The sequence below is a fragment of the Pristiophorus japonicus genome, chromosome 5 (assembly GCF_044704955.1).
Source record: "Pristiophorus japonicus isolate sPriJap1 chromosome 5, sPriJap1.hap1, whole genome shotgun sequence".
Lineage (NCBI taxonomy): Eukaryota > Metazoa > Chordata > Chondrichthyes > Pristiophoridae > Pristiophorus > Pristiophorus japonicus.
The window spans coordinates 92,356,996-92,369,966 of NC_091981.1; the positions used below are offsets into that span (position 1 = coordinate 92,356,996).

Genomic DNA, 12,971 nt, shown 5'->3' on the forward strand with positions numbered 1-12,971 from the left:
AGTGGCGCTTTGTTGCTGTGGCGCTTCGAGTTAAAGGCAGTGATTCCCAGGGAATTAATCCACGAATGCTGGTGGCTGTCTGGTGTATTACTAACACCATTATTCTTGTAGGAGGCTAGGCAGTAGAAACTTTCACTGAGAGAAGTGCTCTGCAAACCCAGGCTGCATTACTGGTAAATCACCCGAAGGGTCTTATCTTACCAGCGGTTAGAGCAATAATGGCCGGAACAGCACTTTGTTGCTGCAGCCTTTGATCATACGGCAGTGAAGCCTGGGGAATGTCGCTACAATCCTACAACTTACAGGCTTTTAAAATCAGTAGCAAATTCTCAAGCTTGTATCAGCAAAACACTTGTTGACTCTCAATTTGTATGTTGGAGCAGTGCCAGCGAGAGTGGTGTTTAGATTTATCAGCAGTGATTCTCGGCGGATCTGTCTACAGGCACCAGTGGCCGTCTGGTGTGTTACGAACACTTCTTCATATGGAAGTCTAAGCACCTGCAACAACTGTTTTAATATGGGCACAGAAAATATTTAATTTCATGAAAAATACACACCCTTTAGAATAACTTCTGATCTCCCTCACCTGTCTCCGCACCTGGATATCGGCGTTATTGATTTCACCCAGCCTATGTCAATTATTAAACTTCTAACTTCAACTCTAGTTTCCCTTGTGTTGACGTCTCCCTATTCCCTATTTACTTCAGAGCCTATCTATCTTGATCCTGCATGTAGCCACGCCTGTGTAACTTAGTTTCCCCATGTGCATCCACGTGCACGTTTTGGATGCCACTCCGGACATATGAATATAAGAAATAGGAGCAGGAGCAGGCTATTTTGCCCCTCGAGCCTGCTCCGCCATTCATTAAGATCATGGCTGATCTGCTCTTGGCCTCAACTCCACTTTCCTGCCCACTCCCCATAACCCTTGACTCCCTTATCGTTCAAAAATCTGTCTTTCTCCACCTTAAGTATATTCAAAGACCCAGCCTCCGCTACTCTCTGGGGTAGAGAATTCCAAAGATTCATGACCCTCGGAGAAGAAATTCCTCCTCATTTCCATTTTAAATGGGCGACCCCTTATTCTGATACTATGCCCCCGAGTTCTAGATTCTCCCATGAGGGGAAACATCCTCTCTTCATCTACCTTGTCAAACCCCCTCAGAATCTTATATGTTTCAAAAAGATCACCTCACATTCTTCTAAACTCCAATGAGTATAGGCCCAACCTGCTCAATCTTTCTTCATAAGACAACACCTTCATCTCAGAGATCAACCTCATGAACCTTCTCTAAACTACCTCCAATGCAAGTATATCCCTCTTTACCAAAACTGTACGCAGTTGTAGCAGCACTTCCCTACTTTTATACTCCATCCAATAAAGGCCCAACATTCCATTTGCCTTCCTAATTACTTGCTGTACCTGCATGCTAACTTTTTGTGTTTCATGTACAAGGGACCCCCAGATCCCTCTGTACTGCAGCATTTAGTAATCTCTCCCCATTTAAATAATTTGTTTTTTTATTTTTCCTACCAAAGTGGATAACTTCACATTTTCCCACATTATAGTCGATCTGCCAAATCTTTGCCCACTCACTTAGCCTATCTATATATCCCTTTGCAGATTCCTTGCGTCCTCTTCATAACTTGCTTTCCCACTTATCTTTGTATCATCAGCAAATTTATACATTACGCTCGGTCCCTTCATCAAAGTCATTAATATAGATTGTAAATAGTTGAGGCCCCAGCACTGATTCCTGTGGCACCCCACTAGTTACTGTTTGTCAACCTGAAAATGACCCATTTATCCCAACTCTCTGTTTTCTGTTAGTTAGCTAATCCTCCGTCCATGCTAATACATTACCCCCAACCCAGTGAGCTCTTATCTTGTGCTTATCTTACCTTTTATGTGGCACCTTATCGAATGCCGTCTGGAAATCCAAATACACCACATCTACTGGTTCCCCTTTATCCACCCTGTTTGTTACATCCTCAAACAACTCCAGCAAATTTATCAAGCATGATTTCCCTTTCATAAAACCATGCTGACTCTGCTTGACTGCATTATGCTTTTCTAAATGTCCTGCTACTACTTCCTTAATAATGGACTCCAGCATTTTTCCAATGACAGATGTTAGGCTAACTATGGACCTGAGCCCATCACTTCTATTTCCCCTTTTCTCTCCCTCTTTTTCTACTTTTCACTTCACCCCACCTAGCCCCCTTCTCCTGACATCATGCCTCCTTTCGCTTCTCTGCCATTTCGTACTCTGCCCGTAGAAACCACAATCCTTCAGCATTCCTGATCTTTCCTACTCTCCTGCCACCATCCCAGGCTTGACTCCCTCTTAAATAATCCTACAGCTTTCCTCTGTGCCTCTCTTGGCATCCTCCAAAGGGCCCACCGAGAAACCTGTCGCCACCTCCTTACAAGCAGCAATCCCAATTGCCCTACTCTCCTACTCTCTTCCCAACCATTCTGCCCAATGTGACGACTGAGGGCTAACCTTGTCACTCTGCTGCTTGTCCCAATCACCACTCTGTGTGCTGCCTCATTGGACTCTGCCAGTGGATCGGCTATCACCACCCCTCTCTGCAACTCCCTCTAGAATGTGCGTTCACTTGGAAACAAAGCCCTTGCCATCCAGGAGCTTATTGTGAACGATCCAATTGACATCATGATCTTGACGGAGACGTGGCTGAGGGGTGATGACATTTTTCCCCTTAATGAAGCTTCCCTGCCCGGCTATACCTTCCACCATTTGCCTCGCTCAAACTGTCGCAGTGGCAATGTAGCCCTTATCTCTAAATCATACTTTCTTCTGTCTGTCTACTCCTGTGACAATTTCTCCACCTTTGAGCATCTCACCTTGTTCCATTCTCCACGCCTCTCATTGACGATCCTTGCTCTTTACTATTCACCCAAATAACGCCAAGTTTCTCACTAAGATATCTTCAATGCATTCCTCCCTCAGCCTCTTCCCTGAGTGACTTCTCATGCTCAGTGATCTCAACTCATCATGCTCTTTCCTCTGAGTTTACTGCTCTCCTTTCCTTCCTAAATCTCTCCCTTCATATAAACTCCCCTACTCAAATTCACAGACATCTTTGTGGCCTCCCTACTCCCATCGTATCTATCAAAGATAAGGCCATCTCTGATCATTTCCTTGTATCGCTCTCCACTCACATCTCCCTTCCCACTCACAACTCCACTTCCTCTGTGTCCACCCCTGGAAAAAAACTCTACCTCAATTCACTTACCACCGCACTTTCAAATTACCAACCGCCCAGCCTTTGCCCCACCATTCATCATGACATTTCTGCAGCTACCGATCTGCTCAATCACATCTTCTCCTCCTTTGATACCCTTATCCCCATTAAAACCATTACTCTCTCTCCCTCTGGTCATTCCACCTCATCTCCATGTAGCCCTCATCTCCACTCCCTTGTGTCCAACGGATGTAAACTGGAACGGATATGGTGGACAACTGGCTTAACCATCTATCGCCAGATCTGGTTGGACCACATAAAGCACTATCAGGACATGCTCTCCTTTGCCAAAGCTGCTGACTATTCAAAGATTATCCTGGAATGCAAAGACAACCCCGGCTTCTCTTCACCACCACGAACAGTCTTCTTAAACCACACTCCCATGCCTCCTCCACCCTCGCCTCCGTGCGAGGAGCTCATGGACTTTTTGCCACAAAGATTTAGACCATCCATTCAGCTGCCTCTGCCATTTCTCTCCTTCCCCCAGCCCACTCTGCCAAAATTCCCCATATATTCCTTGCTGCCCTAGTCCTGAACTTGCATCTTTCTCTAGATTGTATCCCATCATGCTCTCTTCAAGGTCAGCTTGTCCATGAGACCCATCTTCTGTTCCCATCAAACTGTTGACCACCCAACTTCTCTTCCTGGTCCTCATGTTAGCTGATGATAAGGGTTCCCTCTCCTCGGGTACTGTCCCCCTCCAGTTCAAATCTGCCATCATGACCCCTCTCAAAAAAACACCTTTGTCCTCTGTCCTTGCAAACTACCACCCCATTTCCAACCTCCCTTTCTTCTCCTAAGTCTCTGAACATGTTATCGCCTGCCAAATCCGTATCCATCTTTCCCACAATTCCATTTTTGATTCTCTCCAATCCAGTTTCCACCCTCACCATAGTACTAAAACGGCCCTTATTAAAGTCACAAATGACTTTCTATGTGATTGTTGCCATGGTAAACTAACCCTCCTCATCCTTCTTGACCTATCTGCAGCCTTTGACACAGCTGACCACACAATCTTCCCCACTGCCTCTGTTGTCCAGCTGCGTTGAGCTGCCCTTGCTTGGTTCCATTATTATCCATTGAATGATAACCAGAGAATCATCTGCAATGGCTTCTATCCCCACTCGCACACTGTTACCCCTGGAGTTCCCCAAGGATCTCTCCTTGGTTCCCTTCTATTTCTCATCTACATGCTATCCCTCGGTGACATCATTCGAAAACATAACGTCAGGTTCCATATGTACACTGACGACACTCGGCTCTATCTCACCACCACTATCTTGACCACTCCACTGTCTCTGATTTGTCACACTGCTTGTCCGATACCCAGTATCCAGTGATGAGCAGAAATTTCTTCCAATTAAATATTGGGAAAACCAAAGCTATTATCTTTGGTCCCTGCCACAAATGCTGTTCCCTGGCCACCGATTCCATCCCTCTCCCTAGCAACTGTCTGAAGTAGAGCCAGATCATTCGCAACCTTTGCTTATTTTTGAACCCGAGTGAGCTTCTGACCACATACCCACTCCATCACCAAGACTTGTCTATTTCTGCCTCCATAACATCGCCCGACAATTCCCTGTCTCAGCTCATCTGCTGCTGAAACTCTCATTCGTGCCTTTGCGACATCTAGACTATTCCAATGCTCTCCTGTCCAGCCTCCCATCATCCACTCTAGATAAACTTGTGCTCATCTAAAACTCTGCTGTCTGTATTTTAACTTGTACCAAGTCCCATTCACCCATCACTCTTGTGCTCATTGAGCTACATTGGCTCCCGATCCGGCAATGCCTCAAATTTAAAATTCCCGTCCTTGTTTTCAAATCCCTCCATGGCCTCACCCCTCCCTATCTCTAGTCTCCACCAGCCCTACAAGCCGTCGAGAGCTTTGTGCTCCTCCAATTCTGGCATCTTGCGCATCCCAAATTTTAATCGCTTCGCCATTGGCATCCATGCTTTCAGCTGCCGAGGCCCTAAGTTCTAGATTTCCCTCCCTAAACTTCTCTGCCTCTCTACCAACGTTTCCCCTAATTTTAAATTTGCGTTCATGATCTCTTTAACGGCTGCGCGGCCCATTCAAAGTTTTGCACATTGGGAAAAACTGGTCCCAGGCTGCGCGGGACCGGTAGACAGCTCCGCGGCCACGCAGCTTAGAGGGAACGTTGCTCCCCACCTCTCTGAGCTCCTCAATGATGCTCCTTAAAACTTACCTCTTTGACCAGGCTTTTGGTCTTGTGTCTTGACATCTCCTTTTGCGGCTCGCTGTCAAATTTTGATTGCTGACGCTCTTGTGAAGCGCCCTGGGACTTTTGCTATGTTAAAGACGCCATATAAATGCAAGTTAGTGTTGTTTGCAGTGATCTGAGGAGCAGTCTGTGACCTTAAGCATATACTTCATCAGCTAAAAGAAACTGCTACAAGTGAGAGGCCTCATGGAACAGGGAAAAAATAGTTTATGTTTTTATTTTGAAACGTTTGCTATTGTAAATGACTCCTTCGCTCTGCTGTTCTACTACCACTTGCATGTTGGTGTGAAGCAGTTTTAGATGCTCATCAACCTGAAAATGTCAGTGTAACTCGGAGGGTCAAGTTTATGATCTGACTGCTGAAGTGTGCAGAAGTGTGAGGTCTTCCAGCACTTGCATTTTGCACTGGGCATAGTATAACTCCAACAGGTGCCAAGCGAAGTTTCAAAAGTGCGCAGTCTGTTGGACATCCTGGGAGTTGGGATCTTTTTAAACTTAGCATGTATTTTTAATATTGGAAAGAAGTGAACATGCCCACCAGTTGTCTCATAGCATTAAAAAATTAGCCAACTGGGAAACAAAGCTCTATTCTTGCATTCAAAATACATATGCAGAGTGTTTTTCCTGGGTGCAGAGTACAGGTACAATATCCGGAATCCTCTGGACCGAATCCGTTCCGGTTTTGTGTTTTATCCGGATTTCAAACAAGAAAATCAATAGAAATAAATCCGGAATTCTCGACCGAATCCGTGCCGGGTTCTGAGCGGCGAGATCCGAAATCCGGCAAACACCGAAATCCGGCACAGATGCGGTCGAGGATTCCGGATTTCAAACTTGATTTTCTTGTCTGAAATCCGCAATTCTCGACTGAATCCGTGCCGGATTTTGGGTTTTGCCTCAAAAATGTCTGGTTTTTGGACACTAATTCTGGATTTCGGACGACTCCGTCAGCTATGTGTAAGATATCTGGTTTTTGGACAATTCCGGTGTTCGGAGTTCCGGATTTGGGACGTGGCACCTGTACAACTTGCAGCATGGCGCAGCCTATAGTATGACTTGAGTCTGCCAACTGCACTTTGTATTACACAGAAACCAGTATCTCTAAATTATCTTCAGCCTACTATTCACTGGCAGGGAATACTCTGGTTGCATCAGTCTCAGGTTTAGCCCTGCGCTGTTCACATGCAATTATTGTCATGTGGGCAGTTTCTTAGTAACTTACACAATACTGTAATTTTATTTATTAACTAAATTAAAACAAACATATAAAGCCCAAAACATTCTTTGTAGGTTCTTCAAGTACTTTTTATAGCTTTTAAGTTAATCTTCAACCAACTTTACACTCTTAAAACTGAATTTTTGGTAAATTCCTGTGCTCATCAATATGAGGACTGTCGGTGTTGCGAAGTAGAATATTTTGCTACTTTTGGTATCCATTGTCGGCACCTTGAGGCCTCCTGTCTGGCAGATGTGGGCAGTCATGCCCCAGAAATCATGGGGAATGAATGAACACCTGTTCCCGCTGTCCCTGTGCAGACTGCAATTCTCTCCTGGGCCTATTCCTGGGAGGTTGGAGCACCCCGTGCCACCCCAAGTCGGGTGGTAGGCCCATTTAAAATGCAAATCAGAGTGCTGTAATGAACGTAGGACCACGTTTGCTATTATTGGACAGTACTGTACAAAGTGCACGCTCCGTCCAGTATCAGCTGGCGGTCCAGCCAAAGTGGATCCTACAGATAAGTCTGTATATATTGTTGTGGGGCCAGGAGCAACAGGAGGGCTCCACTGGGCCCTCAATAGTACGGTGAGCCGCTGCCTGCTCGGCTTGCCCTCCTCAGCCTCTCCTCTCCTTCCCTAGCCTCACTTACCAGGAACTACCTGCAGCTGGTGCCAGCATCCCAGCCAGCCGACATTCCTGTGGCCCAAAACCGACGAGCTGGCTCGGGACACCTATTTGGCATCTGTAGCTTGCCAGTCAGATTCAAATGAGGCCCGGGCCTGAAAAGCATACTGTGCTCTTGGTGGCAGGAATGAGTGGCTGGTTAGTAGTCACAATCTACCCCACGCTAATCTGCCCAACAAAATTATTTAATCGTAACAATATTACACTCCCTATTGCAACAGCGAGAATTGTTTTTAATTTCCTAAGCTACCATTCTTATCATCCCTGAACGAAATTGCTAATTTGCAGACAGTTTTTGTGCTATGCATCATGCCTACTGAGAACTATGCTGAGGCTGTCCAAGCCTCTTTCACATAAGACAACACCAAAAGAGAGTGGAGACATTGGTCTCATCAGTCTGTGCTCAGTTCAAAACCAGATCCCAGAGCTAAAAGAGCAGGATGACTATCAACTCCAGTGTTCACGGCTACAATCCATATTTCAGAATCCTCAACTGCTCCGTGTGGTGTATTCCTTTAAATAAATGTATTCTGAATACTTTGAGACTTAATGAACAGATTGGCACAAATAACTTGTATGGTCCAACAAAAGGATCATTGTTTCTTTAAAGGATAAATCGCGCCTTGGCATGGAATTTGCGGTCAGCGGCAAAGCAAAGGCACTCACCGCTGGTCCCGAAGACCTCTGTAGTGAGAAGTTAACCTTTCTCGACGGTCATTTGATTTCAGCGCTCTGTAGTGGGAGTCCGCAGCGCAGCCAGTGTCGGAGCAGTGAATGACTGACTACAACTTCAGGATTCCCGCCTTAGATGTGCAGGCGCTAAATCCTGAAGTTGCCGTCCGTTTCAGAGGAGTTAGTTTGCTGTTATTACCCACCGCAAATTCTGGGTCATTACGTCGTGCACATTTTAAGCTTTAGCTTGTCTTGTATTTATGACTTATCCTTCTTACAGTGTGTTTCAGTCTTCTCTGTGCTGTGTATGCTTCTTCCTACAGTGGCATTAAATCTAATCACGTACCCATTTGTCCTTTACAGACCATGATCTTTGCAAACTCTATTGTGCGGCAGAGGATTTTGACTTCTTTTTTGCTCTTTCAAGTAAAGTCAAAGATGGAACACCATGCTCTGAAGAAAGAGCTGATGTATGCATAGATGGTATATGTGAGGTAAAATGGCTTGGTTATGAATATTCCCTCCCACCCCTACCTCAGAAGTATATAGATTTATATTACTATAAAATCTAGTGCACTTCTTTCACTTTTTAAGTCATTAAAAAAAACCGTGCAGCAGTACAGCTGAAGACAATACAGTAAATGTGGTTGTGTTATAATTTCCTTCCTTTCAAAGTGCAGGAAGTCAATGCAAGGCATATGCAACCTGAATTTCAAAAAAATAAAATTAAATTTGACTTTTTAAGCTGCTGGTACTCCACTCTAAAGTAATTAAAAGTCAAGTCTAACCGTAAATCCACAGCCCTTCTGACACCCTGGGTGGAATTTTAACCCCCAAGGATGGGTGAGTTGGGGAAAGATGGGAGGTAAAAAAATATTATATCTCAAATAAGCCTCAAACCCACCCCCTTCCAATTTTAACAAACTTGGGTTGAGGGGTGAGTGACCAATCTGCTCTCAGGAGGTGGGTCGGTCACACAAATAGTTTATTTTTAACCCATAAAGGCCGAGTTTCCTGGGGCAGGAGCATCCCAGCAGGGAAAAGGAGGCGAGTAGGGCCGGATCCATGAGGTAAGTGCATTTACAGCACTGCTCGTGGGCTAGGAGGAGCAGGGCTGCTTCCTGCAGGCCCAGCACATTTACAAGCTTTGTTTCTCTCTCCATAGTTGGTGCCCAACTTGCTGAGTATTTCCATCATTTTCTGTTTTTATTTACGCTTACAACACAATCTCTTACTTACCTGACATCCGCTCCTCCACTACTTTCACATCCAACAGGCAACCAGCCTGTCAATCTGGCTGACTGCTGGGCAGTAAACCCGTTTATATAATTTTAAAGATGTCCAGGTTTCCCATCCAGTAATCGTCCCCCCACTCTCCTCGCAGCCCGGAGTAAATATCGGGGGCCCGGTTGCCTTCATTCTGATGAGAGTGTGCCAAAAGGGCTGGAAATTAGGCCAGGGCCTGACTAAGATGGTTCCCAGCCTAATCTTAGGATTTCGATGAATCCAATCACCGCTTACAAGGCAGTTGACGCAGGAGGGGGTGGAGCCAGAGGCAGAGACTCCCAACACTGGGAGTACTTGCATCTCCAGCCCTTGGAGGAACCTGGCATTTCATCAGCAATTTTCCAGGCCACCAAAGGGCGCACGTGGACTTCACCTGTGGGTCCAGCCTGGGATTGTGGCCTTGATACCCAAAGATGAGGCAAGTTGAAATATTATTTAAATGCAGTTTGTTTGCAAAGGGGGGCTTCTAGAGGCAATCAATAATTCTTTCTGAGAGACAGAGGGCCCTTACATTTACCCGTATTCAGCCAATGTTGCACTGCAATTTGTGGCCATTTTGGCAGATGGACACTCGAGCTGCACCCCGAGTGGTGTGAGCGCCTGCCAGTGGTAGAGACATTAAGAGCCCCCCACCAACCCTGCAAATGTTGGTGGGGTCATCGGCAGGGGTCCTCGCCAGGCACATCCTGGCATTTACACTAGGATGCAACCCCCATGGAGTTTTGACCCCATGATGTTTGGTTCCAAAACAAGGAAGAAACTCCTTTAATAGAATGCTAAGGCCTAAACTATGTAAATATATATTTATAGTTAGGATTGTACTTGTTTCAAAAGTTTATTCCAATTCATTATGAGGCACACAAGAAACCTCACTGAGCCTGCCAGTGCTCTTGGTGAAAGAAGCAGTCAAAACTACACTATTAATAAAGTAGTAAACCCTCTTACTGCCAGGATAACCTTACAAAATCCTCATGGAACAATCACTGTTAAATTGATTCATTAGTGATTAGGACTGTAAAGGAGTGAAGATTGATTACTCTATTAGAGCTCCCTAGCAGTAAATGAGACATTCCACAGTTACTAAGGTCACTGAGTAATATGCTCAACAAGAATGGTTTTATAATGTTTTCTAACAATTTTTAAATAGATTTATGTAAATTGTGTTCACAGTGATAAATAGAAACCATTCCTAGGCGCCCTGCCATTTGTGTAATCCAGTCAAAATAATGTGTGATTATACAGCGTTCTACACCACTAGTTTTGATGTGCTTTTATTTGTTTCCATCCCTCACAGGCAGTTGGATGTGACCGTGTACTGGGTTCTAATGCTGTGCCAGATGCATGTGGGGTCTGCAAAGGAAACAACTCAACCTGTAAAATCTACAAGGGCCAATACAGCAAACAGCACTATGTCAACCGTATGTTTTGACCCATGTAATGTATTGAACCACTCAGTGTATTACTCATGATGTCCATTTAATCTATAGAGCAGGAGGATCCAAAGCTTTATGTCTCCATGTGCCCCTTTACCACATAAAATTTAAATCCATTGATTTGCTTAACTCTTACTTGGTGTTCTGATTTAGGATATATCCTGAAACAGCCCTGTGCAAACCTCCAGGCCCACAAAATTAACACAGGACAAACCAGTGAGATAAATATAAACACAAGTAAGATCGAGTTGCCTGGAAGTCAGCCTGATTACCAGGTCTTGAGGACTGGATATGGCCCACAGGCTATAATTTACACCTGTGTTTTAGGGATACCTAAAATAATATGTACTTGGGTTGATTATATCTGGAATTCTCTTCTCTCTGCCTGAAAATGCTGACTCATGCTAGGTACACCTCCATAGCCATTAGCCACCTTCTAAGACTCACCTAGATGGCCATTCGACATGAGCAACATGACAGCCAAGCCTGATCTACCCTCACCCAAAATCTACACATGCATATTTTCCAGCAGGAATTACTGGATAACAATAAGGAACAGAAACCTAGTACATAATTTTTTCCCTGACTAGCTAAGAGTGCTGAGGCCTTTAGCAGTGTCCCTATTGCCTCACTGGCAGACCAACTGGGTTTTGAATTTGAGAGGTAACTTTGCAAGGCTTTGTACATAATGAGCACAGATTGGAGAATAGGACACAGAGCTTCACGATAGTTCCAATTTATCCAGCCAGTAGAATTTATTACCGTGAAATCAGAAGCAGCACAAATTTGGCATACAGACCTCCCTGACGGATTCCCAAATCTGTGGTCCTGCCAAGTGGCTATCCACGGCAACACAACTTTCACCATCTTTGGTTTGGTACCACTCTGGAAAGATGTCTTTATGGAAGTCTGAGCAGGGAACTTGCAATTCTAGTTTTTCAACATTTTGAAATAGAACTGAAAATGTTTTAAAATAAATTTAGTGTTATATTTTTAATCGAATTTTCCTTTTTCTCAACCAGAATACTACACGGTAGTTACGATTCCTGCTGGGGCACGTAGCATTCGTGCATATGAACTAAACATCTCCAATGCTTACATTGCCATTAGAAACCAACATCAGAAATACTATCTCAATGGCCATTGGACATTGGATTGGCCTGGTCGGCACAGGTTTTCTGGCACAGTGTTTGATTATAAAAGGCCGTACAATCGACAGGAAAGCCTTTCTGCCAGAGGCCCTACTAATGAAACATTAATAATAGAGGTATGTTTATCCATTACTCAATAAAACACACTGCATTTCTTGAGATTTGGTTATACCATCATCCGAGCATTGATAACATCCAACGTGCAAAGTACGGTTTCATTAATCTTAGTTCGACTGCTAGCTGGCACGGTTTCATGAAGTATTAGCATTTCAGTGTGGTGAGGCAATCCAGGAAGGGAAAGTCCTACATTGTTTGCAGTAAGTCACTGAACATACAGCACCATTAGAGAAATGTATGACTATACCTATCCTGCCTTGCCAGCTGAAATGTGCTAAGGATATTATCAGAAAAAGCAATAGAAATGAAAGAATAGGGGGAAATATTCACGTGAATTTCATAACAGGAGATACTGAGTGATGATCAGAGGCAGAATCCATGGCTAACATTTTCCCTCGCACTCTACGCCAGGAACACTTCAGCACAATAACCGATACCTCTAAGATTAGCACAGATCAGAAAACAAAAAGACAACCTTTTTTGCCTGTATAATTCAGTACCAGACCAAGCACTGAATTACCTCATTGATCAGCATAGTCCATACTAAATATCTTATTTCTGCTTTACATACCATGAGTTTGATCCTGAAGGAAGTACATTATTGATGCCTCATAAACATTCATAGATCAAATTCCAGCCATATGTATTGCCTTTATCAAATGGAAGCACCTTTCTTTCCACAAAGTTGCTAAGCTAAAGCCAGGTCTTCTCCTTTCACCATCCTTGATTGGATAAAAGGCTATCCAGCAATGAATGTAATACAGTTATACCATGCCACACAATATTCTCGAGATGGGTCATCATCTTGCTGTTGGTGCCTTTGGTTTGATAACCGTCCATTTTTTTTCTGACTTTGAACTCTAAGTCCTGATGTTATCCCATTCTTGGAATA

General features: G+C 44.3%; 1 protein-coding gene across 1 annotated transcript in view; it reads left to right on the plus strand.

The window, feature by feature from the left end:
* Nucleotides 1-12,971, plus strand: part of LOC139264391 (A disintegrin and metalloproteinase with thrombospondin motifs 16) — a 469,636-nt gene that overhangs the window by 243,446 nt on the left and 213,219 nt on the right. The window contains exons 14-16 of the mRNA XM_070880768.1: nucleotides 8,455-8,585; nucleotides 10,673-10,796; nucleotides 11,834-12,078. Coding sequence (XP_070736869.1) covers nucleotides 8,455-8,585; nucleotides 10,673-10,796; nucleotides 11,834-12,078 — 500 coding nt within the window. The remainder of the gene's footprint in view (nucleotides 1-8,454; nucleotides 8,586-10,672; nucleotides 10,797-11,833; nucleotides 12,079-12,971) is intronic.